Below are 27923 nucleotides of genomic sequence, written 5' to 3'. Positions count from 1 at the left end.
ACCATATTTGGACAGACTCGTCGATACTCGTGTGTTCGGTATGTCCAAATTTGGAAGTTCTCGGATGCGACGAAAAAACACATGTGTTTTCATTTGTAGCTAGCTTGAGCTCTTGCTAAGCAGTAGAGAAAGCTCTTTCTTCACATTCCGGATCATGCAACGAACACCAACTTGCTGGAATTGTTGTAAGAGCTATGGCTTTAAAGGTAATGAATAGAACTAATGACTGATTTCAAACATACTGCATTCATCTTCAGTTCTGCCTGATCGACAGGCAGCTACGCCGGCTGCAAAATGTCAATGAGTTTTTGTTATGCAGCATGGATCAGCTGTGATCAACATCGTCCTCTTTGGATATAAGCTTATGATGTATCTGTAGATATATAGTCAATGTGAGGAGTGTTAAGGTATTAAAGTGCCTGTAGATAGTAGGGAAAGGTTGGTAATGAGTGATCGTGGAACAGTATGTAGTTATAGTTGTCTAAATAAAGAGAGCATCCTACATATACAACAATTTTTCATTGCCCCTCGACACCATTTGCCCATTTTATCTTTGTTTAGAGAGTTGCAAATTTCTTGCATTCCTTTGTGACTAATGAAACAGTCCTAATACACATACCAAACGTTTTCCACTAGCATCTGACTCTCTCTATAAACTTAATCTTGGACCACTCTCATGCAAAGTTTATGTCATTAAAAGCTGTTAAGACTAACCAGTAGGTAAAAGTAAATCTGCATACAAGCCTAGTAGCACATCATCAGGCTGGAGCTTATTCCCGGGGGGGGGGGGGGGGGGGGCAATGCCATATATGGGCTATATAGGTATGTGCCGCTGTGAAGGGTATGGTTTTCAAGCAGTTTACTCTAGGATAGGGTATATAAATCAGAACGTTTGGGTCTAGAATAGGGTATAATTTTTCACAAAGCTGACTAGTTGGTTGAAGATTTTATCTAGACTAGGGAAACCAGGAATTGCCACTCAAAAATATAAAAAAATCAAATCGGCAAGTTCAAATTTATGCAAATCAGCCTCAACAGTGTCGATAGATGGGGGGATTTGGGGAGTTTACTCTAGTATAGGGTAGCAAAATTCAGCTGAACTAGCTCTGGTATAGGCTAAGGGCTCCAGGGTCCCAGCGGCACATCCCCACCCAGAAATTCCCAAAGTAACCCGCCCCGAGCTTATTCCAGTTTCTGTAGCACGAAGCAACTAGGAATAGTTCTACTCCCCCCTGGATGGGATGCTTGTCCATCACAGGGTTGCCGGCCCCCAGCATTAAGTCTGCCGGTACCCATTTACACCTGGTACGCCTGGGTGGAGAGAAGCACTGTAACAGTAAAGTGTCTTTTCCAAGAACACAGTACAATTTCCTTGGGCGGGGCTCAAAGCTGAAGACCAACCAAGGCTAACCAATACATCAAGCATGTCGCCAAGCAACGATGTTGCATTGCAAGTTGAAAAGGGTTTTGAAAAGTGTTTTGTATAATCAACTGGGTTGCAATTTGTCGCAACATGTTACACAGAGTAGGACTCCTGTCTTTTTGCAACATGTTACTGCAAATTGCAACAGAGGCAGTAATACATGCAATGACACTTTTCAGTTTGGAATTCAACACTGTCACAAGACAAGTTGTGAGAAAATATTGTTTCTAGTATTGTTCTTACGCCCGCTTTCAGTGTTACCTGTATAGACGACACCTTTCGACATGCTATAAAAACAGCTGAAAGACCGGTTAACTTTCTGGTTATTAGCAGACGAAATGACAAATAAATGATAATTACTGACCTCAAATTGCTGAAGAAGATTGTGGATAATTGTACTGGATAATTCACACAACTTTAGTGTAGTCAATCAGCTCTCAATAGTACAGTGATGGTAGAATTGGACCACTACCGCTTTTAATATTCGCAAGGTGCAAACATTCAAACCAGTCGATTTAACTCTCCTGGGATGACAAACTTAACACTCCTAACCTTAGTCTGATGTCAAACAAATCCATCTTTCATGACTAAAATTCAAATTTGACCATAAAGAAGTCCATTGTGGTTACAGTTTTTACTTAGGCTAGATGTTGAAAGATGTTGAAAGATGTTGCCAATGCATATAACACTGAAAGCTGGTGTAACGGAAACATTGACACAGGCAGATTCAGGGTCTTGAAAAGTGCACATAGACTGGCACCTGTTGGTGGAACTTTGTGTGTCCTTTCCTAGTAATTGTATTTACAGAGAACATAAAAATTCACTATAAATTGTGCTTTTCTGTACAGATGTCTCGAAGCCTATTGGTAACCGCATCCCTCTTCTATTGGAATGTGGCCACACATACTGCGAGGGGTGCATCACCAAATGGGCCAGATTACAGAAAACACAGGTCTTGTGTCCAGAATGTCAGAACTCTACCCCCCTGACCACTGAAGGAGAGAAGGGGGTGAAGGATATCCCACCCAATATTTACTTGTTAGGAGTAGTGACTAATACCAAGAGAGCTTCATATCGCAGGTAACAAAACAAGATAGTGCCGAGAGCTAGCTGCTGCACGTTATTGTTGGGTTTGGCATAAAATTAATAGTATTTGTACACTATTTGACAAAATCGTTTGTTCTGGCACTGGTAGTCCATTTAATAGAACTAAATGTGGGTTATTCCTGGATCAACCTGTTTGTTGGTTTATCACAAACAACTTTGGATGTTTGGATGAATGTCTTTTGAGCTGTAAAACTTTTTTTTTCTAAGTTTTATTAATCTAAAACATGTAAAATTATGTCATGTAGAATTGAGATAATAGCTGAAAAATTACAGTGGAAACATTTTATTGCGGCTTTATAAATGTCTCATGTTTGTCCCCGTATTTGTCTTTACTGTTAACTTTGGTTTAGTGATGTTCAAAAGTCTGGCCGTTCAAAACTTGGGACCAAAGCAGGTCTGCAGAGAGCGATTAGTCAATTTACACAGGAGAAGAAAACTGAGCAAATGAAAACTGACACTGGTGAGTCATGTTAAGTACGTTCTCAAACGAGTTCAACAATCTTAATGACAGTGTGAACTCTGGCCACCTGTGAGCCACCAAATTCTACTCATTTTCCTGGGGAGGTCATTGAGGTTAGGCTCTACTTTGGACGTAGAGAAAGTGGCCATAACAAGGAGGTCATTAACAAGGTGGTCATGGGTGACACTGTATTTAGTTATTAGTTTCTAAAGTGGCTGTTTTACTGTGTTGATGTACAAGCTTTTTAACAACTCAGGTTTATTAACTTAAATTAACTGGCCTGGTAACAGGAGATTTTAGAGTGGTTAAAGTATAGCCATGGTTTTTTTCGCCAGTGCATGTTTAGTGGATGTGTTCTTTTCTTCCCTGGCAGGTGTGAAATGTGAAGAGTGCTCCAGAGGAACAGCAACATGCAGTTGTAATAAATGTGAAACTGTTTACTGTAGTGCTTGCTTTGAGAGGGTAATGGATGTTTATGCAACCCTTTTAATCCTAAAATAGTGAAGGGAGGAAAGAGCCCTGATTTCATTTTTCAGAATGTTGACAAATGTAAACAGTGCTCTATAAAGAAAGCACTTCTCAGAAGCTTTCATCTGAATGGTCCCGCTTTAGGGTTTCTCCACTTTGTTCAACCATATTATACCGCATAATGAATAGTACCACATTTGACTGGGCACTAACTTAAAGGGTTTCATCCACAGACTAAAGGTTAGAATCACCTGGAACAGCTGCACTGTTATTAAACATTACAGTACTGTACAATAGTCTTCATTGTAGTAGCCACACAACAGAGTTTCATCTACAGACTAAAAAGCCTGATTCACGTTTTGCAACACAGTAAATGGTGTAAGATTAAAATAAATTACTGCTTGACATAACAGTTGTCAAATGCTAGGGTATCATCCCCTGATTTAAAAAAAAGTACTAGGTAATTTGTATTGTGTTGTTCCAGAAAATATCTACATGTATACCCCTCCCATGGAAGGTTTTTTTTTAGTTTGAATCCCCCCACCCACCTGGGAATTCTGGTTAAGCTTAATTCTTACTTCCCTTCAAAACTGTTGGCTTTTGAAAACCCCTTCCCCTTGGAATTTCCATTAACCTTAGGGTGGGTAGGGATATTTTTTGGAACTGCACTTTTGAAATTTTCCAAAGGATTAGGCAATCACAATAGGGAGGTGGAGGGGAGGTCATGATTATTACGACCTCCCCTCCCCCCCCCCCCCCCCACCCCTCAGGAGAATAAAATGATTCAGATTAAAAAAAAATGGTCCAGATTTTAACGTTGTTTAAATGCTTCTGCAGGTACACTCATATTCAAATGCATTGCGGAAGCACGTCCCCACACCTGTTACGCAGAAAAAGTGAGGAAATGTACTTTCTTGTTGAGCTGTTAGTAGTTTTAAATCATGGTGGCCTGGATATCCTGTAGTGAAGATTTCTTGTTACAGTGTAATTCATAAATGTGTTTTTCTCGCACTGAAGTTCAGCACATATTTTGTGGCAGTGTTGAACTCCAGTTATCACAAACATGTTGAAATGAGTTACAATCTTAAAATTATCATCCAATCTATTTTGGAATCCATAATTTAATGCTGGGGAATGCTGGAAAGTTTCCTGTCATCCAATTCAGGACAATCACATGCTTCAAGTTGTTTCACACTTTGAAATCCAGAGAGATGATGCTCCATCTGGGTCTTTAGTTCTTATTATTTGAAGGGAAGGAAACCTTTTGCCATTCATTGTGTTCATGTAGTGTAATGCAATCCTAATCCAGTTTGTAATGCGAATTTTTCACCAACAGTTCAAATGTCTTTCCTGGAAAATATTTTGTCCAGTACAAGTTAATGCTTAATTAATTTAAAACACTTTTACTGCAGGCTTCAACTTCATGTGGAGATTGTTATCTGTCATTCGATCAAACTAAGTTTTCTATCGAGCCATTTGAATGACCCCGAAGTAGACCAAACATGCAAAGTACGTGCGTGAACACACTGCTCTAATTTTTTTATATTTTTTTTTGTTTATTTTATTTTGGAATATACTTAAATTACTTACAATATGGACATTATCTTTGATTACTACTAGTTCTAGTTTTGTTTGTTGTTTGTTTATTATTTGTTTGTTGTTTGTTTGTTTATTATTTTTAGCAGTGAGACAGCAGTTGGTTGTCCAGTTCATAACAACAGACCTCTAGAGTTTTATGACAAGGATGTTGGTGAGGCTGTGTGTTCACACTGTGTGGTTGTAGGAGAGAGACAAACACATGCCATTGTTCCCATTGATGAAGTTGTAAGTCACAATTAAAAATGTTTGTTATAAATGTGTAAGAATTTAGTGGTTTTTTTGTTGTCAGTAGGGAAATTATTAGCTACATGTAAGTATGTCATTGCACAAACGGAAACCTAAACAGCATCTGTTTAGTACTCCCAGCACACCTCCTGCCTCCCAAGCACCTGCAAGCCGCAGTGTAACCTCCTCAACTACCCAGAGGCTCTATTGCTTTGACTGTGTGTGTGTTAACAGGGTTTTCATTAACATTTTCAAAATGTTTTGAACTGAATTTCTTTATAAGAAGATCTTTCCCCCAGATGGTCAAACCAGGCGGGCAAAATGTCCTCACAACCAGTCAATTTGCCCGGTGCCCAGCCCTTATTGACACCCCAGATCTTAAGGCTTGTAACACCTGAAGGGCATTTAAAAGCAGTAAATTAGTCTAATAGTGTTTGTTAATAGAGTTGCTTATCCTCAAAGTTTGGAAAGTGCCATAAAGGAGCCATTCTTTCCACTGACACTGTGAACTATATACTAAATTTGTTTATTTAAGAAAAAGAACAATGTGTTATAGAAATGGGAGAAGAAGTCTGGGAGAAAGAAAAATGTTGTGTGGAGTGCAAGCCACAGGCAAATGTTTCCACAGCTTTTTGAGTTCTCTCAAACTTCCAGGTGTATTTCTTTGACTCAATAGAAGCACAGAGAAAACATTTTCATTTCTTTTAGAAAATACTACACTGGCTGTAAATGTTTTCCTTTTGATTTAGGCTGCAGATGTTCAAGCTCAGTTCAAAGCTTCAGTTGACGGAGTCACTCGTATAATCAAACATCTGGATAAGTCAGTGCAGGTAGGATTTGTTGACCACCATCAAGACAAAAATGTACGTTCTTACTCTCCAGAAATCAAGCATGCTGAACCATTACTATTGAACCATTGATCTTACCACAGTACCTCCACCTGCTTTTTTGTGTTATAGAGAATTTGTAGAGCACTTCCTGAGGTTAAGGCTGAGAAGAATCACATTGCGAATGACATAAGAGAACACTTTTACAAGTTATATGCAGTATTGCAGATAAGGTAGAATTTGATATTGTGGCAGTCTGTGTGTGATAACAGTCCTGTGCAATAGTCTGTGACTAGAAGTCTGAGTTATTTATTGTCCTAGATTAAACCCTCATTAAAAGATTAGACCTTTATTATCCAGCCCATGAGGTGGAACAGGTGTTCTGAATCCTGCCATTAGCTTGTCTAAGGATCAAGTTTCGATTTTCATTCTTTCTGCTTCTTGAGCACAGACTTTTATCATGTGGTTTTAGAAAATGTCCATTCCCCTCAAAAGGAGGGTTTTTAGAAATTCCATGAGGGAGGGGCCTGGGAGTCTCTAAAGCGAACGTAATGTAAAGTATGAACCAATCCTGGAATTTCTAAGTGGGGGGGTGGGGATTCAAATCAAAAATCCCTTGGTGGGAGGGGTATGGGGTATGCCACAATCTGTTGTTAGATATCAGTCTTCAGCATCTGTCTTTCGTGAGAATTCTCTGACTGCCAACTGTACTAAGAAACGTATTTTGTTGCAGAGAACAATCACTGATCAAAGATGTTGAATTAAATCATAATGGAGAAAAGATCCTGGAGAAACTGGTAAGAAGGCATTATTAGTAGTGTCACTGTTTAGTTGATGGGCTTTCTCAACCAACAGTGAGCTTCTGTCATTTAATGATTATCCACCATTATTATATGAGCTAGAACTTATTAAGAAACGATGTGTGATGTGTATAGCAGGGCCAGCTTTTTAATGTAGTGATGTTAATGCACTGCTAGTTGAAGAAATGGACACAATGGATATGTAGGCAAGAGCTGTGTGATAAACAAGTTACTAACAGTCACAGTGACTACTGCGCTATACGGACCTTGTGCTTGGCTATTAAAAATTAAATAACACATTGTACTGACCAGTCATCAAAGAGCATTCTTATTACCCTCAATGTCGAAACTCTGTTGTAAACCTGTGCTTTTTTTGGTTCATCCCAACAGCGAGAAGAGGTTACAGACAATTTGCGAAAGGTGAAAAGTTATGTTCAAGGTAAGAGGCAAACTGCTTTTACCTTACAGTTGTGATAGTATGGTTCAGAGACACCAACAAATATGTCATTAAATTATTTTACTATTTAATTAGTTGTGCACTTGCATAATTTGTACAGGCTATAAATTTAAAACACTCTTGGTTCCTACAACATCATAAACTGTGTTTTTTGGCTTTATTTTAAAATAGAAAAAAAAAATGATTGTTTGCTCATAGACTTTGACCATTTGGGAGAATTCAAAAGTCATGTTATTTCTCTCTTGTTTACATTCTTAAATAGTCTTGTAGCAAATTTAGTAAGACTTTGAAGTTGGCAGATTAATTTTATTTTGCTTTTTGAAGTTGGCTGTTTTTTTGCAGATCTGGAAACTATGATTGGACAACCACAGAAGTTGATTGACAATGCCAAAAAGGTTAGGGTCACTATGATGTGTTGAAACAGTATATTTCTTGCACTCCATTCATTTGCAGCCGCAGTTGATGCTGAAGGCAGAACCATAGCTGCAGCCATAGCCACAACCGCAGCTGCAGCTGCAGCCACACTCGCAACCACAACTGCAGCCATAACTGCAGCTGCAGCTGCAGCCACAACCACTTGGGCAGCCACAGCTGTAGCTGTAGCTGTAGCCACAGCTGCAATCACAGCTCCAGTCCAACAGAAGTCCAAACTGTAAATTTTTCCTGTAAATAGGGTCTAAGTTTTGACAGATGTAGCATATTTGGAGAAATCTTGATGTATTATACATGTACATTGATTCAAGTGGTGTGTATTCTTTGATTCCAATAACATGTTAAATTTAGGCTGAACCACTTATTATAAGCTAGTACTTACTATAATAAATAAAAGTAATGTTGTTTTGTATTAAATTTAGTTAAGGACTGAGTTGGAAAGTGTTCAAGAAATGCAATGTTGTGCTGTAGAAGTGCTGTCAAATGGAGATGAAATAAAGTAAGCTACAATAAACCGTGAAGTTACAGTTATTTGTGCAATAAACTTGAAGATGTTTTCCGAAAGGTGTTTTTTCAGAAATTTTTACTTATGATTGTTGCCCAAGTGTAGAATCCTGTGAGTGAGTGAGTGAGTGAGTGCGTGTATATGTGCGTGTGTGCGTGAATGTGTACATGCATCCCCAGGGGTAGAATCCTGTTTGTTGGAGACATTTCATGTAAGTGACATAAAATAAAATTGATTTTAAGTGGTTGTTTTAAACTGCAAAGAAAAACAATTGTGTGGTCTTAATTGTTTATTAGGCTTGCACAGCTGTTTTAAGTTTGTCAGAGAAGATGGTTAACAGTGACAACTGATTATTATATTTTTAAGAGTTGTAAATTATACATGTATTTGGCTTCACTAAGCAGTTGCTTAAGGGAGCTCTGTCTGAGGTCTGGCTCAAGCCACATTCTTGTCACTTTGTATTTAGGTTTGAAGCTAGTAAAGAGTTGCAGAACAGCATTTTAGAATATGGATCAGTTTCATCAGATGGATACGCAAGGTGACAATATCAGCTGAACTACATGTATCACATTTTGTAATTCAAGTGTTGATATACTTATTTCATTCAGTTGGCATTACAGATTGCTGTTTTCTCCTTGAACATTTTGCATGTAGTTAGGTGTCTTTTTAGCTTTGAAAAAGGCCAGGGAGGCTTTTAGCCAGAAATTGAAAAGTGTGTCTCAGAGAATGAAGCTTCATAAGCTCTAACATTTTGACTGTCTTGGAGACTCTTATACATGTAGTTAATAGCGTGCTAATAGTCTGTGGAAGGTGTGGTGGGCTCATGGTTAGTGTGCTCGACTCTGGAGCAAGCAGTCAGGATTTGAGCCCTGGTCAGGGACATTGCGTTGTGTTCTTGGGCAAGACACTTCACTCTCACAATGCCTCTCTTCACCCAGGTGTATAAATGGGTACCGAGCATCCCAGCCGGGGCGGGGTGGGGGGGGGGGGGGGCGGGGAGTAGAAATACTCCTAGCCTCTTCATGCTACTGAAACTAAGATAAGCTTCAGCCTGATGGGCCACTTGGTAGACTTTACCTTTTACTCAATCATCTGTCAAGAGGCTACATGTATTACAAAGCAAGAAGATAAATGTGTTTCCCAGGTGCTGATTTATATTTTCTCGAGGAATATGAATGACATTGAAGTTTTGATGATCATGTAACTCTGTCAATGATGTATTTTAACATCAGATTTGAGCTGAAGAAAATAAGTGAGGTGACTGAGGAAGATCTGAGAGACAACAATGATGATTCAGGGCCTGAGCTGTTTGAGGTTTCAGAGGATCAAAATGAAGATGAAAACATAGATCAGTCTGATGATAAAGTACAACACAAAGGAACAGCAAGGTCCATCACAGCTGCAAAGATTCTCAAAGCAGATCTTGCATGTTAGTTTTAGCTTATAATGCATGTCATTTGTACTAGAAAATAATAACACAAACTCATGCATGTTCTTCAGTCTACTCTTTCTTTGTTTCAAACTTATAAGACAGTACTTAACACAGCATTTGTTCATGGGTAGGCTTCGTAATTGGTACCTAGAAAATCTTTGGTCTTGGAAACATTTGATCCAATCTTGAAATCACGGAGGGTTTTATCATTAGTGGCAAGGTCTCATTTTCCTGTGTTTCTTTCTATGTCAAAGTCTAAAACTGTTTAAGTGTCAGTCTTGGATTTTTGGGAACTTGGCAAGTCTCAGATTTTACCTTTTGTCAGCCATACAAGTAGGAGCAGTTTTGTAATCGCATGGTCACAAAACAGAACTTTGCTAAGTGCAGGATATTATCCAGATTGTGGTAGGCCATACTTTCTTGAACCAGTTTTTCGTTTTTTTTTTGAGGGGGTGGGAACTGGGGGTGTCATCCATTTAATCAAATAAAATAATGATGATGACAATGGCAACAACAAGACAAAACCATCCAAACACAGAAATTGTGACTGGTCTAATTAGTTACCATTTGTTTTAATGTTAAACAAGGTTCTGAACTAATTTCAAAGCTTACAAAATACATCTTCAAATCAAACACAGACTAACTTTCACTTTACTGTATAGTGTTCCAGATAAGTGAGGGGTCTCAGGAAAAAAACCCAACAAGGTCAGCTACATGATCTGCCAAATTGATAGAAAATTTTTAATGACTTGGTGGGAGCAGTTGGAATTAACCCGTTGGAATTCTATATTGAACCCCTGCCCAGAAAACTTATCTGGAACCCTGCAGACTATAAATATAGCCAGTGTGGTTCCTTAGTTCAGTGAGAGTTGTTGATCTATGAATGATGTTATTTAGATCGTCATGAAATGGTTTTGGTGACACACATCCGAGATCCCTGTCAGTTTATGATTCAAAGAGTTGCCGATATGGAACGACTGCAGATCATGATGAATGTCATCAACATCTACTGTGACAGCACAGAGAATGTCCATGATCTCCTTTACGATGTCAAAATCGGTATGCTGGTTTTCTTCATTTCTTGAAGCAATAATAATAATAGCAGTCATTTGAAATGATAGACATGACCAGAAAAATATTTAAAGCTCACAAGCAAGAGATGTGGTGTGACCTAAAGGTCAGTGACTCTGATTGAGTAGTCCAGGTTTAAGTTCTGGCTGGGGTTGTTGTGCTATGTTCCTATGCAAGATGCTGTGTGCTCACAGTGCTTTTTTCCACCCAAGTTCATCATTAAGCATTGGGGCTAAAGGGGGCCAAAATTTTATGGAAGGTGGAGGAAGGGAAGATGGGAAGATAGGAAGTGGGATTCCCAAGGTGCTGCAAAATGGGGGAAATTTAATAGGAAAAAACTTTGTAACATAGAGAAAGCAACAAGAGGCAGGAACCATTAGGGAAAGAATGTGAACCATGAGTACCAGTAAATGGATTAGGAAGTGGCTAGTGCTGATCTCCCCACCCCACCTCCCCCCCCCCCCCCCCCCCAACACTAACAATCAGACAGAGCTCATCAGTATTAGTGTTTTATTCCAGGTTTCATAGCGTGAATGGACTGGGATGCTAGTCCATTGCAGGTCACTGCCACATAAATTATTTTGTCTGGTTGTTATTTGTATGCAATATTGTAAACACAGGTTGTTTAATTATTATTGGCATGAAGAGGATCGAGTGAGCATGATATATTTTTTTTGTCCTTAGGTGACATGTGTTGTGCACAGTTCACCACTGATAATCAGTGGTACAGAGCATGTATCAAAACTGCATATTCACCAGCCCAGCCCAATGTTGTGCCGACACTGGAGAACAATCTGTGTGTTGAAGTGCAATACATTGATTATGGAAACAGTGAGTGGCTGCCTCTCAGCAGGTAAACAGGAGTATAATCATTCATTTGTTATAAGTGTTGCGTTAATTAATATTCTCAGCAGTTCTAGTCCACTGCAATAACCCACATAAAGGTGTACTCTTTGCCTAATGGCGAGCCATCTATGGCGTAGATCCAAGAACACCTACAGCGCTTTTTTTTTTTTAAAAAAAGGACAGTGTTATTTCTGATTGTATCCCTATACTCTGTTTCTCTGTGTCTGTTCAGTAATGGATCAAAGATGACATCAAAATGTGGAAAGTGGCACAGAGCCATTAGATGAGTGTGTCGCTGATGTTCTTACTGCATTTTGACATCTTCTGTGATCTATTACTAAACAGATGCATGGCAACATGGAATCTATCTGGTTGATGTAATGGAAACAAAAAATTGATAACAAAGACATCTATACATTTGTCCTCCAATAGATCATAAGTAAAAAGCAATCAAAATGCGAGAATAATTTGACTCTTTATAGATATAAATTTTTATCAATTATAACTGTTCATTAATTTTGGCTACTGTGTTATAAGTCACAATGTTTGACTCAGAGCCTCAAGTTCGTGTTACTTGTTAACCTGGTATATATTCTGTCTTATCAGCAGTTTTTTGGTATTTATGGCATGTAGTAATTTTAAAAAACCTAAGATTGTATTTCTTGGAGGTAAAAGAATGCTTGTAAATTTCAGGCTGCGAAAGATGAAAGCTGAATTTCTAAATATGCCTGAACTAGCACAGTGTTGTTCCTTGGCAGACATTGTACCTCCATTCCAGGTTTGATTAACTTTTAACATAGAGAGTAGAAAGATTTTATTCTCATTTCAATCCACCTTTTTGGTTTGTGTCATTGTGTATTCCTATTTCACTTTCTTCAGGATCCTTTCCTACCATACTGCTTTAATGCTATGTTTATCTCTTTTTCTCCTGAAGGAGGAAAAATGGCCACCAAAGGCCACAAAGGCATTTGGAAGTCTGACTGGAGACAAGCCTCTGTTAATGAGTGTAAGTTCAAGCGGATGTTATTTTGATGAAAAGTTTGGTTTGATTTCTGCTTGTTTATCATTGTGGTAAACTAGAAGGTGGGTATACTTTTCGCTGGATGTGGTTACTGTACAACAGATGGTTTCATCCTCAGTAGATGTGGCTAAATAGAATTTAGGCAAAGTTAGACTCAAACCAATGCAGCCAGCAGTTTTTCCCTCACTGGTACGTGAGCTGTGGGTTGGCCCTCAGCGGATTTGCAGGGCTCTTGTGTTTCACTGCACTACGTGTGCAGTTCAGTTAGCTGATCTGTGTGAATCATTTGCACAGCTCATGCTGGCGAATCTTTGCACATTCTTGCTCCCTCTCCTCCCTCCCTCTTGGTTTGCTAGTTTCATGGTACGTTTTCGGTCAGGTAAGTTATTTCCAGTCATATCTTTCATTGTGACAGTGCCAGTTAGCGGCCACTTCTTGGGTTGGTTCCCACTTTCAAGGTTGCCATGGATACCTCCCTTCAGCATAATTATGGCATTTGGCACCCTGCTGACCTTTTAGGCACTAGTTCCCAAGCTCATCTATTTGTGATGGGTTTAATTGTTTATGACAATAAATTGCAGATGGAACAAGTTGAACCAGTACAGTCAAATCGAACTTTTTCCTGGAATGAAAAAGATGGGAAGTGGTACTTTAATTACACTTTGTCTTTCAGGTATTTTTTCAAGACTTCAGGGATTTAAACAAATCCACACATTGAACTGTCTATTACAATGGACCAAATGTCATGTGATCATTCTGTTTTGATAGGTTATTGGAAAGAAAGGTAGCAAGCTGATTGTTGATTTGCGTCGTCCAGAAGATGATGAACCGACTCAAGATGATGACAGACCAGTGTCTGTGCGGGACGCTCTTGTTTTCTTAGAAGTTGCTCGTTTCTCTTCCCCTGCTTCGAAGCCTGAAGGTGAGCAAATGCCATGCTTTCAGATACCTAAACATTATAAAATACCTTGCTTACCTGAAGGTAAATAAATGTCATGCAACTTTCCTTGGAAACTTTCCGTAAATTCCAAAAATTGGTTAAAATTCAAACCATTCAACTGAAAATTCCATGTTGCCCGCTTTTCTGGAATGATGTTCCATTTACCAATTGGGAATTTGAAATTCAAATGGAATTTTTGGTGGTATGAAAAGTGACCTTGCTCCTCTTATTGGTTTGATAAATTGGAAGAGTATTTTGCAGAGCTACCTAGAAATCTGGCATCAAGCAAAATTAATATCCACGTATTCTATTCTATGTTGCTTGGTGGTCAACAGTTAATCGAATCTTCTATTTTCCAATTCAAGTTGCCTTTCAAAATCCAAGAAGAATTCTTAGAAGAATTCATGTACTAGTGACATTGTGATTGATATATTTTACTATTGGTTTTACCCCAGGCCTTTTCTTTCCCAAGAGGACCTACAAAGAACCAATGCCTATTGGAGAAGGAGCCTTTGTTGATACGCTGGTTACACATGTCGCTGCACCTGATGAAATCTATGTACAGAAGGTTGTAAATATCACGGTTTTAATAATGTAATTATCCTCTAATCCCCCTTGGAATATTAACCTATTGTTAAGAGCATTAGAGATGAGAATACAAGAAATTATCAACAGAGGATCCCATCTTGTATTGATGTACTGTCAAATTTTCAAAACTGCCATTAAAAGAAATCTACAACAATAGTTTAGGAGAATTGATATTTGTAGCTAGGGAATCAAAGTGTCAATATATATGCTGATACAGTATGCTACCTCCATGCGTAATTTATTCCAACAAGTAGTTACTGCGATTATCGATTGAGTAAGGTGCGACAGAGCTTTGGTGATGGAGTTTTGGAGCAATTTTTTCGTGCTTTGCTGCCAATGACGACAAAGGCTGACAAGTTGCCACTGGAAAGGGAGCCAGTTGCCCATGACAGCAACACAAATTGAACGTTAAAACCTGGTCACCTAACTTTTATCACACCTTACTGTTAGCAGTGTATTCAAGTCTAATGTCTCGTCTGTTTCTTGCTCATTTTCTGTAACAATCGGTGACATGATAAGTTAATAAAGATGGTAAATTTTAAGCTCGGTAATGAAATGTGAAGGTGAATTAATTAACATGACACGAGCGTGGGACAAAGAAAAATTCTGAGTCCCCGACAGGAATCAAACCCACGACCTCCCGAACACCGGGCGGGCGCTTTATCCACTGAGCTACGAGAACTCATGGAGGGCAAGGTCATTTAACTGAGTTCATATATGATAGGTGTCCTGCATACTGCTAGGATCAACGCTATCGAATTCATCGTGAGTAGTGATAAGTTAATAAAGATGGTAAATTTTAAGCTCGGTAATGAAATGTGAAGGTGAATTAATCAACATGACGCTCGTATCATGTTGATTAATTCACCTTCACAATCGGTGACATGATTGATGGTTGAAGTGAAACATTTAGCTGCAGAGGTTGTTCCTTCTCACAGGCGTTTTCTCGTCAGGTGTTGGGTCGTGGCCATGCAGATTGTTCTGTAATGTTAACCATTTTCGTTTGCCTCTACTTTTCAGCTGCGGAGTGAGGAGTCATTGGAGCTGCAGCACATTATGGAAGAAATGAGCAAGATGTTTGGTGGACGGAGGCGTGGTACCGAGTGGAGTGTACCATGGCCTTACAAGGGTAGGACTGTCAAATGCAGCAAATACTATTCCCCCAGAATGGGGTGGTACTCCATTCCAGATTACTCTAAAGATGTCTATGTGGAGCTCCCCAGACAGCTCATTATTACACATTTTACTCATGGGCATCAATAAGACAGACTACCTCCACAAGACAGACATTCAAATACAGACAGACTGTTTACACTCCAACCAAAGGTTTAAACTATTTAAATTATGCGTACGGTCCTCTCTTTGCAGGTCTGGTGTGTGCTGCGAAATTTACTGTAGACAAAGTCTGGTACAGAGCTTTGGTTACAGGTAGGAAAACAAAGGAATGCTAATTTGGTTAGCTCCATGATGGTACTGACGAAATGGCATATTGTGTAAGGTGCTAAAGGACGCACACATAAAAAAATAAATAAGTAAGAAACAGCTATAAATTGGAAATTGTCTCGCCCAAGAGCACATTATGCACACCACCCAAACTAAAGACCAGCCTGGCACTGCTCCTACCACTTTCAAAGGTGGCTAACAGGCTGAACGTATGGCTGTTAGTGTCTATTCTTGTTTCGTATTTTGGCTCAAAATATCATTTGATTTTCCTTGTTACATAAGCAGAATCTGCCATTAAGTTCTCGTAGGCATCATCTTAAAGTGAAGACCATTCCACTATGCGAATCTCACGAACACCGCCTAATAGGCCCTAGTCAGCCACATCTTAGTCTTCGTTTACATGCGAGAGTTTGGCTATTATATTTTATTCGGAGCATGTCGAATCGAAGGAAATCACTGTCAAACAGTACTTAAGATAATTTAAAAATATACTTTCAGAAACACAGCTTACAGTACTGAAAGCAATAAGATTTCGCTTCACCATGCAATATCATGCGGTAGCCTGCGAACGCAGACGTATTTCCGGCTGTCGCTTGTCTCCGCCGAAAAATAACGTGTGCGAACCTGAGCCAGGAAACGATTTCTGTGACGTAGGAATTTTAAGCCAATCACAGTTTAGCTCAAGTAACCCCAGAACTACTGCGCGAGGTATTCGCTACGAGGAGCACTCGAGTTTCATTGTATCATGGAATCTGATTGGCCAAAGAGAAACAGAAGTCATTACGTCACAGAAATCGTTTCTTGGCTCGGGTTCACAGACGTTATTTTTCGGCGGCGACAAGCGACAGCCGGAAATACGTCTGCGTTCGCAGGCTAAAATGGCGGAGACTGACTGGGGTCCTTTAAGTAAAGATAGAGTCAACAATGCTGTTGTTCTTGTGTCATGTTATTCGCTTTGTTTGTATTTACAGCCGTGAATAGTGACGAGACAGTGGATGTAACTTATGTAGACTTTGGCAACTCAGAAAGGCTTCCATTTGCCGACATCAGAAAGCTGCCAGATATGTTTCTTAGACTGGCAAAGCAGGTAAGAATTCTTATTCATGTAGCCGAACATCAAGCTTGAAGACAATACGGACTGACGTGTAGTCCTGTGTGAGAGTTCTTAGTCTGTCCAAAGTATAGTAGGAAGGGCAAGTGTTCTTACCTCGTTAGCGCGTTGGACTCCATATCAAGCGGCCTGGGTGGAGCCCTGGCCGGGGTCAATGCATTGCTTTATTGTAAACAAAGTTTCTTAGGGGAAAAGTGTTTGAGTAAAAGCTGTTAAGTATTCATAAAAACTGAGATCCTTTGTGAACGTACAGTTACTTTTAAAAATGATACATTAACAAAAATGATGGACAATCACTTTGTCTTGTAACGACTGTTGAACTTGTAATGCTCGATAATTTTACCACACGCTATACTTGTTTTCACCTAATTCTTTTTTTCATGCTCTACATCGTTCCCAAATAGAAATCCAACCACATTTGAAACGCAGAATTCCTACTGACAAAAAAGCCCACCAAAAAACCCTTTTGAAAAAAGCGTGGCCGAGTGGTTAGCATGTCGGCCCACTACTTGGATATGTGTCATTGTAGCCCCGAGTTCAAATTCTTGGCCGCGCTTGTAAATAGCCAACTGGTTTGCCTCTGGTCAGTTGTGACTCATAACAAAGTTAGAGCGGTTTGCAATTAAGTGTCAAAAGTAATTGGACTGACAATCACTTTGGTTTTGGTTTTACTATACAGTTTGAGATTGGCCGAGTTGTAAATAATTGGTTTGATTTTGGTTTTACGACAGTGGACGCACATATAAAACCGCTCTTGAATTATTTTGTTGGCTGGTTAAGGGTGACATGCCTTGTAGATTGACTCGCCTTACGCCTTGTTTCAATAGCGAAATAATTTGTTTCAGTTGTTTGATCGGCTCTTCTAGCCTTTGTATTATAAACACTGCCGAGGGTAAATAAAGGTTGGTATTATTGTTACTGTTATGAAAGCAAGGCTTATTATCAGAATTTTACGGTGTCCTTAAAACGATGGCAAGCACAGTAAGAGATTATGAAATATGACAATACTAGGGATGGTATTATTGGATGGTTGTTCTGTGTTTTTCTCTCAGGCGTTACTTATTTGTCTCGCGGATATCAAGCCTACTGGCGAAGAAACAGAATGGCAGCAACAAGTATGTAGGAAGGATTTCTTGAGTATGACGTTCACACGGTGTTTTTATAGTCTCTAATCTATCCTCTTTATTGTGTTTATACTTTTTTTCTGGCACAAGTAGTTTCAAACACCCTCCGGGGTCCTGCTGATTTTACCTGTAATTTGTTTCCACGTTTATTTTTACATTTCGTTTTCGCTCCAACCAGGATCAAGTGAATATATCCAGCCTGCTGCTGAACAGATCGTTAGTCATCGATGTTAAAGGTACACTGTTGTTGGTAAAAAGCATTCTTGAAATCATTCAAAACTACGTGCTTACTTTCAAGTCCCCTTGCGATAGTTGTCACAAGGAGTGGTGTAGTGGCGTTTATTTGAGTGTTCTTGGCTTACTTCAGGTGTGGAAGATGGCAAGGTGGCTGTAGTGTAGTGGCGTTTATTTGTGTGTTCTTGCGTTATTTCAGGTGTGGAGGATGACAAGATGGCTGTAGTGTAGTGGCGTTTATTTGTGTGTTCTTGCGTTATTTCAGGTGTAGAGGATGACAAGATGGCTGTAGTGCAGTGGCGTTTATTTGTGTGTTCTTGCGTTATTTCAGGTGTGGAGGACGACAAGATGGCTGTAGTGTAGTGGCGTTTATTTGTGTGTTCTTGCGTTATTTCAGGTGTGGAGGATGACAAGATGGCTGTAGTGCAGTGGCGTTTATTTGTGTGTTCTTGCGTTATTTCAGGTGTGGAGGATGGCAAGGTGGCTGAGTGTAGTGGCGTTTATTTTTGTGTTCTTGGCTTGTTTCAGGTGTGGAGGATGGCAAGATGGCTGTAGTGTAGTGGCGTTTATTTGTGTGTTCTTGCGTTATTTCAGGTGTGGAGGATGACAAGATGGCTGTAGTGTAGTGGCGTTTATTTGTGTGTTCTTGCGTTATTTCAGGTGTGGAGGATGACAAGATGGTTGTAGTGCAGTGGCGTTTATTTGTGTGTTCTTGCGTTATTTCAGGTGGGAGGATGGCAAGGTGGCTGTAGTGTAGTGGCGTTTATTTGTGTGTTCTTGGCTTGTTTCAGGTGTGAAAGATGGCAAGATGGCTGTAGTGTAGTGGCGTTATTTGTGTGTTATTGGCTTTTTTCAGGTGTAGATGACAAGATGGCTGTAGTGTAGTGGCGTTTATTTGTGTGTTCTTGCCTTATTTCAGGTGTAGAAGATGACAAGATGGCTGTAGTGTAGTGGCGTTTATTTGTGTGTTGTTGGCTTTTTTCAGGAGTGGAAGTTGCTAAGATGGCTGCAGTGTAGTGGCGTTTATTTGTGTGTTGTTGGCTTGTTCCAGGTGTGGAAGATGGCAAGATGGCTGTAGTGTAGTGGCGTTTATTTGTGTGTTCTTGCCTTATTTCAGGTGTAGAAGATGACAAGATGGCTGTAGTGTAGTGGCGTTTATTTGTGTGTTCTTAGCTTTTTTCAGGTGTGGAAGTTGCTAAGATGGCTGCAGTGTAGTGGCGTTTATTTGTGTGTTGTTGGCTTGTTCCAGGTGTGGAAGATGGCAAGATGGCTGTAGTGTAGTGGCGTTTATTTGTGTGTTCTTGGCTTGTTCCAGGTGTGGAAGATGGCAAGATGGCTGTAGTGTAGTGGCGTTTATTTGTGTGTTGTTGGCTTGTTTCAGGTGTGGAAGTTGCTAAGATGGCTGCAGTGTAGTGGCGTTTATTTGTGTGTTCTTGGCTTTTTTTTCAGGTGTGGAAGATGGCAAGATGGCTGTGCTGTTATATGACACCTCAGGCGCACAGGACGTTTGTATCAACGAGTTTCTTGTGCAGAATGGCTACTGTCAGCCAGCTGGATTGGGGTATGCTTTCCATTTTGAGCCAATTACGACAATCACTGAAGTGTAGTTCAGTGTTCCAGATAAGTGAGGGGTCTCGGGTCAAAAACCTGACAAGTTCAGGTACATGATCTGATAAAGTAATAGAAAATTGATAATGGTTTGGTGGGAGCAGTGAGAATTGACCCGTTGGAATTCTTTATTGACACCCGGCCTTAAAAACGTATCTGGAACCCCGGTAGTTTGATCGATATTGCTTATTGTGAACATTTCCAATACAGATGCCTTGCTTCGAATTGTTACGGAATTTTGAGTTATTTTGGCCACGTACAAAATTACCTTTAAATTGAAGGAAACCTGAAAATAGCAGTTTACTAAGATGGAAAAATACCAAAGAGATAATAATAAATCATAAAGGAACAAGGATGGTTAATGGTGGAGACGATTGACGCGGTTTGCAAACGACGAACTTAAATAATTTAGTGTAAACTTTTCAAGACGCGTTGCACAAACCGTGACTTAAACGAAATTTAACCAGAGAGTTAAAGGTGTAAGGTAGAAAATTACAGAAAAACATCTACTGCGAAGCAATTTCAAATTAATAAACGCAAGACACAGTTGAACTTTTTGTGATCTCTAAAACTTTGGTACAACAGCTGCGGCGATATTTTTGTTTTATATTAACGTATTGCATGGCGAACAACAAATTGTTTAGCTTTGTGACAAATATGTAGTTTCCAAGGTAGCAGCCTCTTGAAAAGAGCCTTCATTGGTCTTTATTTAGCTTTGCTGAGATCATAATTTATGCATTTTTTAAACAGTATTTCATAAACTTAGAGGTGTGATTGTTTGCTTAGTAGGGAAATTTTTTTTTCATGCCCTGAGTATAATTTTTCCAAGATATTCTAGTACAGTCGTCGTTTTGTGTGGTGATTGGCATCTGATTTCGTGGAGAGTTAATATTTGCGTTTCAGTTATGTAAAGGAAGAGGAAGAGGCAGAAAAGGCAAAAGTGATAGAAACAGGAAAAGTGCACGCGAAACGTAGCATGTCTCGGATTCTCGCATGCTCATTCAAGCGTTCTTTCAGTATTGTAAAGAGCCGACATGAATTAACAGCTGAAAGCGAAAACGCAGGAGATAACACCGACGAACAAAGAGAACCAGAGCAGACAGTGGAAGAAACGGACAGTCTGCAGGAAACCGTGAGCGAGGCTGACATTCAAGGCGAACAGTCAAATGAAACCAGTTCTTTCACAGAGGAGAAAGCTTTATCTGAGGAGAAAATCGAGTCAAAAGCTAACGAGATGCCGGTCTCGGCTGGGGATTGTAAAGAGTTCGAGTACAAGCCAGCTGCCTTGCCAGAGAGGAACAGATTCCAAGCTGGTGTCACGTTCGTGGATTCCCAAGGTTATGTTTATGCTCAAGAAGTGAAGGAAGGTAAGAACGTCACTAGCGACTGTCCAGAAGAAAACGTCGAAATAAATAAATTACAATATTTAGAGAGGAAGCCACATCAGCCTTAGCCGGTTTTTATGCAGGTCCTCTGTCCTGGTCGAAAACTGATATAAGAGCAGTCATTGTGTTCATAAACAGAACGGTTTCCAATGGCTATTGTTAAGCCAAAACCAAAGAAATTGCGTCTGGCCAATCACAGCAAACATAACGAACGCAACGAACCAATCAGAGCTCGAAGCATGCAATCTGTGCCAAGCGCTTAGTCACGATTGGTTATGTGTTTGCTCCTGATTGGTTGACAAAACAGCTTGTTTGCTCTGATTGGTTGAGCTCATTGCCCGGTTTTTGAACAAATTATAGAGAAGAGAATTTCTTTCATAGTCAGTGGAAATGAAAGAAATGTAGTCAATCCCAATGGAATATTAGTAATCGAGCTAAACTGTATCTGACCAAAAAGGAACATACCACAGTCCCCCTACGTTTCTCTTCAAATCTCACCTTGTGTTTGATCGCGTCATGTCACGTTTGTCTGGCTGGGAATACGTAAAACAGGCCTCTATGTTTTGAGTTCGCTGGGTAAACTATTGCAGCGTATTTCTCGATCTTCTGTCGTTCTAGGGGACCGTACATTGATAAATATCATGGGAAGTCTTTTGGAGAAGTACGGTAAAGGCGAAGACTTGTCAGCTGCACCGGTTGATGCAGCATCAGCATCTCCAGGCCTCCCTTGTGTTGCTCAGTTCACGGAGGATGGTATGTGGTACCGCGCAAGGGTGGTGAAGTTTGTAGAGGAGGACAAAGTGGAGGTAAACTTTCTGTCATTGTAACACCCGTCTCACAACTCAGCATTGTTAGCCCTGTTTCCTCTAAGGGACGGACCATTTTTTTTTTGAGGCGCGGTGGGGTTGGGCAATTTTTTTTTGGGGGGGGGGAGGCAAGTAAGTGTTTTCCTGACCTTTAGGTGTTGGATGACTTTTTTGTGGGCAATAGCTGGTGAAAGAATTTTTTTAAAAAACATCAAAAATCAAAATGATGGTAGTAGAAAGTACTTGCTCGATTAATTTTCCCCCATGGCTCCCCTTGCACGATTTTTTTCAGTTGTTTTTGCTCTGTAGGAAGTTGATTTGGGAAATTGCCCAATCCCCTGCCCCCCCCCCCCCCCCTCAAAAAAGTCAATAAAAGTCCGTCTCTAACTTTGAGGAGCAAAGAGCCATGATGGATCAAAGCAAAAACGATCTTTTGTTTTCTCGACCAGTAGCTCCAGGACATGGAAAGTACTCACATCTACTTGCCGTCATAAGTGCTTATTGTTACTAAGTAACATGCCCCAACACCACAAGCTCGATATTTCTTACATGCGACATTCCTCCCAAAAACGGTATTGTTTTACTGTCTTCATAGCCATTTCACAATTATTTTTCTTCTGTGTTGTGTTGAAAATCTGGAGGATTCAAAAGTTTCTTAAAGAACCTGCTGTGAATCAAACATATTATCACTTCAGGATTCAGAGAGAGACATTTTTGCGGCCGGCGCTCAATATAGACAAGTGTTTTCTTTCTTTAGATTAAGGAGTACTCAACGGTGTTCACCTCCAAGTAACCACGACGGTGACACCGAGGACAACGTCGATTAAAAAATGAATTTATATTTTACCTACGAATCTCGCGGTACTCTGAAGTCATTTAGTTTGTTTCTCACTGTCAAAACTGGAAACTAAATATGGAACACAGCGTTAAATTCGAAATAGAAATTTTAAAAAGTTAGCCTTTATGGTTAACGTTCTCCAGAGAACGCAGACTTTGGGCATTTCACGTTGTTGTTTTACAGAGGACGGCAAAGAAATGTACCAAGAATTATAACGCACGTACAGCGTCATTGACTCCGCTCATGAAACCTTTTGTTTAGCGACGTTGCTTTTGTCGTTGTGGTTTTCTTAAACTCCCTATTATAACTGTCGTCGCAATGTTTGTCTATCGAATATTTACCAACAGAAACAACAGACTTAAGTTTTGTTTTCACAGGTAAACTACGTTGACTTTGGCAACTCTGAGGTGGTGTCCCTGTGTGCATTAAGACAAGAGATGCCTTTTATGGAAGTGCCACAGCAGTGTCTTCAGTTGGTGTTAAGAGGCATAGAACCAGTAAGTAGCTATGGTTTCTTATTTGGAAGCCATGTATCACGCTTTGGCCTATCAGGGCAATAGAATTTCTCGCCTTGCCAATCAGAAGCAGAAGGGAATTTGGCACCCGTCAATTTTCCCGCGCTTTGCGACAGCCGTTTGTATCTGGAGCCTGATAAGTTTTTTACGGTTGTGGTTAGCTCTGTCATTGTTTGGTTTAATTTGGGTTAATGAAAGTCATTAGAAATGTGCCCTGCAAACCCATATCATCTGGAATTAAATAAATATGTTTTCCCGGGCTTTACATTCGTCTCACGTTTTCCCGCGCTTGGCACGGATGCATCTATTCGTCTTAACTTCTTATTGGCTCATTACGCTGTTTGAATTTGATGTTGAATTTGATGCCATTTATTTAGTTTTGATGTAACAACAGTCAATGTAAGTCCACTCTCATTCTTTTTGGTAGAAAACCAGTGATGGTCACTGGCCTCCAGAGGCCATCCGTGCTTTGTCTCAGGCCGTGGTTGGGCAGGATTGTGTTGCAAGTATCAAGGTAAGGAAGGCTTCTGGTGTAAATCTTTGCGCTAAGCGCAGCATAATTCATCAGTTTTTTACTTGATATTTCTGAACAAGCTCAAAGAACTGAGGCTGTTCATGCAAGAGGCGTCTTTGAAAATCGGCAATCAATACGCGCCAGTTCTCTACTGTTTCTAGGGTGATAGACTGCCTGGCTACCCTCTGGTGGTGAAATTGTTTCTTCCCGACGGCTCTGATGTAGCACAGACTTTGTTGACCAGAGGCCTGGTGCAGAAATCTTCCACGCAGCTTGAAGGAGAACAAGACTCGCCCCAGTTCTACCCGAGCAAGAGAGGGCCTGGTAAACCCAAACCAATCAAGTCCAAGAGATCAATTACTGAAACCAGGTGCGTAATTGCGAGTACAGAGAAAGATCTTATTCGACGTTTCGATGCATCAAGCATCTTTCTCAAGATTGAGGTCGCTAATATCAATGTCAAAGTTGTTATTTAAGAGTTGAGTTTGAAATGGATTGCATCCCAGTATGCTTGAAGTATGTAAATGTACTAATGCATCGAAACGTCGACTGACCTTACTTTTAATCTTTCTTTACTTAACACTACCTTCATGACAGGGCGCATGCTCAAATGATCAGTTCACGAGAAGCTGAATGCGTGCTGGCTCGCACCGAACTTCCTGGGGATGGCATTCGCTTTGACGTCACCATCACGCACATAGAGCGACCAGACTGTATTTTCATCCAGCGGGTGCCACCCACGGAGGTGGATAAAGGATTCTCTGACGATCCCGACCCTACCCTGGAGAGTGCGACGGAAGAGCTCCGAACGCTAGAGGAGATAATGGCGAAGATTAATAGCGCGGATTATTTTAAGAAGTACACTCCATTGACGACTGCGAGCGAGGGTGAGTTAAGTTTGCCGTTTATGGTTTTTATTTTAGGGTGCTTACCATTTGTCAGAATAAACCGGTTGGGATGACTGTGGAATAATGGTAAGGGTTTTTCCAAAATCAGCAAACCAAGCGAACGAGATGGCGCTTACCATTTACCATTCGATTTTCCGTAATTGTTTTAGGCTGATGAGAGACTGGAACTTGAAAATGAAACAAATGGTAAGAAAATTTCCGCCGTTCCGTTCCGAATGGAAAAGGAAGACTACCTCTGGAGGTAGTCTACAATTTCCGAACGGATTTTCCGGAAAATTACTGTTCAATTGACTTTCAACCGAAATGTCCGGATTTTGTGGCTAAATGGTAAGCACCCTTAGCCTCCGAGTGACCGAGCCCGCGGTTTTCGAAAGAAACGTTGCTAAGCAGCATGACGTATGCTGTATCCTAATAAGGACACATCCACGTGACAAGTCTTGGGGCGGTAGCGCTAGTGTTTTTTGGGATGAGAAAAATTAAAAGCTGATTATTAAGTACTTGTAGAAAGACTTGTTAAAAACAGTATTGACTTCTCTGTTTTCTGAGGGTCGTAAAACCAAAACTGAAGTAATCACTCTGGTCAATCGCAAAGGACGTAGCCAATTTAGTGAACCAATCGTAACTCGAAGAAAATACATATAGAGAGTACAAAGCGCGGGAAGATGCGCACGAACGAGGCAAAATTGATTTTGGTTTTACTTCTGATAAGATGTCGAAATGGCGCGAGTTTTTTAAGCCAGGGTGGCAGTGGAAAGACTCAAAGGGAAAACCGCTCTGGTCAACGCCATTAAGACGCTGTTTGCAACGGCTGAGAGCATCTAGAAAAGCGAGGAAACACCTCATCTTGGTAACACTGTTTTGTGCGTAGTGCTTCAGTTATCTCCAGTCCTAGAAAAAGAGCAAAATAAGGTCAGACTAGTTTCGAAGTAATTACAACGCAAGCTTATTTCAGTATCGTGTGCTCAGTGCAAGAATTGACAAAAGGGCGTTTGGTGCGAAAGCGCGTGCGTTCCAAGGTAACCATGTGATGTTACTTTGCAGGAATGTTATGCTGTGCTCGTTATACTGAAGATGATATGTGGTACAGGGCGCAAGTGCAGACCGTTGAACGTCATAGGCCACTGGAAGTACGAGTGGTGTATGTTGATTATGGCACGACTGAGGTGGTCAAGGCCGACAGGTAAGCGCTAGAGAATTGCATCACAAGTACTTTACATCACCATGTGCCTGTTTCTCCAAAGCCCCGAAAATCATTTTTAGTTAATCTATATCAAAAAACATTGAGGTGTATACGCCGGAATCTCCTTGTATGAAGGGAACCTCTGTTCATATTAAGAATGTGCGAATAAAACAACTTTGTGATCATAAGGTTTGAAATTTTGTTGCGGCTTTCCGGATGCGAAAACTTTTCGGGACCTTCGAGAAACGGGCCCATGTCCGTGAATTCACTAAGTCAGCGGTTTTGTGTAGGGTTGTTGCTCAGTAACGGCCCACGTGACAACTTTCGTAATGCTCGTGCTGTTTGTGATTGGTCGGTGAGGATCGGACGCTTTTCGAGTCGTTTTACGAGGATGGCTAGCAAAGAGACGTTCTCCCGACTGAAGTAGAGGCAAAGCCAGCGAAATTTAATTTCTTTGAGCTTTTTAGCGACGACTGCGAGAAAGAAATTCTCTCTTTTCTCGTCAGCCCTAAAGCGTGACTCGAAAGAGGAAAACACGGTAAAGTCTGTCATTTTGAAATTGGAGGGAGCGTCGCATGGTATATTATGTTTGCAGTGGAAAATACCTGAAGTTTGTGGCATTATTTCCCTAAACTGGTTACTGAAGTGTCTAGTGTGTAAGTCAAATCTTTGATTTCGTTGCTCAAATTTCTGGAGCGACCGGATAGCATGACCATGTATGCACTTGTTTGCTTGTAAAGCTCTGAAAATACGCGGAACATGTACAAACATGCAAACGACATATGGTTTTCATAGCTGATCTTGGTAGACACGCATCTGTTGCTCATGCAATATTTTACCAAGTCAAACTACTTTTGCAATGTTTCCAGACTGCGAGGCTTTCCATCGGAGTTGTTGGATTTGCCGGTCCAGTCCACGCGCTGTTTCCTTGCTGACGTCAGGCCCCCAGATGACACAGATGAGCCAATGATGGATGATGAGTGTTGGCCTGTGAGTACCATGGAGGCTCTTATACAACTGGTGGCAGGCAAGAAACTCGTGGCAAAAATGCTGGTAAGTGATGGTGGATAATCTTGAAAAATTTTAGAATTTCTTTAACCAAAGCATGTTTGCTCAATCATTGACAAATTTCCGAACGTCGATTTCTAGTTCAGTGGTCCGCCCGCCAGCGTGCTGTTGTACGAACATAAAACGAGAAGCGATGGCTGCGTCGAAGAAGTATCAATTGGGCTTCTGCTGGCTCAGAAGGGCCTCGCGAATTGTACGGATTACGAAAAAGCCATATACGAGGAGTCTGAGAGCGGTGAATCGGAGGACAAAACTCTGGAATTCCAGGAATCAGAGCTTCAGTTTACACCGGAAGACTCGGACACTAACGCAGAGTCTAAGAACTCTTCATCTGTTGATTTGCTGGAGAAAATTCTCGCTCCTAAAGTGAGCTTTACTCCCGCTAAACAGCAACTCCTCAAGCCTACGGAGTTGACAACGAAGAACTCAGATCAAAGTCCTAAGAACTGTGACAGGGTAGAAAAACGCGAAGAACTCGGTGGTGCATCTGTGAACACCGAAGATGCCAGCTCCTCGACAGAAGTCAGCAACTCACGTGACCAAGAAAAAACTCCACCCCAACCAGTAACGTCTGATCACGTGACCGAACTGACGTCATCAGGTCCGGCTGAAGTAAGGAATCAGAATTCCATAGAGTCTTCTGTATAGTGAAAAAAAAAACATAGTGAAGAAAGCAAAAAGATTTAAGAATATGGATAATATGGACTTTACAATGATTCAGCTAATTTAGCAAAGAGAGTTTTATCAATATGATTTCATTCTTGTTTTCAGGTTTAGGTTTCGTTGCCCAATTGAAGGGTTGCAAAGAAATAGACGTTATTTAAAGACGACTCTTCGTTTGTTCGTGAAGTTGTGTCCGAAATTGTAATTCTTGTCGTGTTTGTTGTAGCAACACTGATGTGGGCCAAATTGTACGCCTTTTTTAGAGATACAGGAAATGACTTCGAGACATTCGGTCAGATTTCAATAAACAGACTGCTTCATAGTT

General features: G+C 40.5%; 1 protein-coding gene across 2 annotated transcripts; it reads left to right on the top strand.

Moving 5' to 3' along the window:
* Nucleotides 1-88: 88 nt before the first annotated feature.
* Nucleotides 89-27923, top strand: LOC110044403 (tudor domain-containing protein 1-like). Of its 2 annotated transcripts, none has more exons than XM_089283312.1 (35): nucleotides 89-206; nucleotides 2272-2503; nucleotides 2881-2990; nucleotides 3364-3452; nucleotides 4296-4354; nucleotides 5141-5282; nucleotides 6032-6112; nucleotides 6242-6342; nucleotides 6843-6906; nucleotides 7300-7348; nucleotides 7709-7761; nucleotides 8221-8297; nucleotides 8770-8841; nucleotides 9536-9732; nucleotides 10633-10794; nucleotides 11491-11659; nucleotides 12346-12430; nucleotides 12587-12658; nucleotides 13442-13595; nucleotides 14069-14181; nucleotides 15222-15330; nucleotides 15570-15629; nucleotides 16616-16731; nucleotides 17808-17870; nucleotides 18058-18115; nucleotides 19563-19674; nucleotides 20739-21088; nucleotides 21725-21912; nucleotides 23128-23247; nucleotides 23693-23779; nucleotides 23941-24149; nucleotides 24377-24666; nucleotides 25729-25867; nucleotides 26737-26920; nucleotides 27017-27923. In XM_089283312.1, the coding sequence occupies exons 1-35, from the start codon at nucleotides 155-157 to the stop codon at nucleotides 27581-27583; spliced, it is 4785 nt and encodes a 1594-aa protein (XP_089139438.1). In that variant the 5' UTR covers nucleotides 89-154; the 3' UTR covers nucleotides 27584-27923. The 2 variants fall into 2 exon arrangements, with proteins under 2 accessions (XP_089139438.1, XP_089139437.1); XM_089283311.1 differs by having other exon boundaries at nucleotides 20625-21088.

Source organism: Orbicella faveolata, unplaced genomic scaffold (assembly GCF_042242905.1).
Source record: "Orbicella faveolata isolate gen_17 unplaced genomic scaffold, um_ofav_v1 contig_12, whole genome shotgun sequence".
Classification (NCBI taxonomy): Eukaryota; Metazoa; Cnidaria; class Anthozoa; order Scleractinia; family Merulinidae; genus Orbicella; species Orbicella faveolata.
This window is presented reverse-complemented; position numbering and strand designations above follow the sequence as displayed.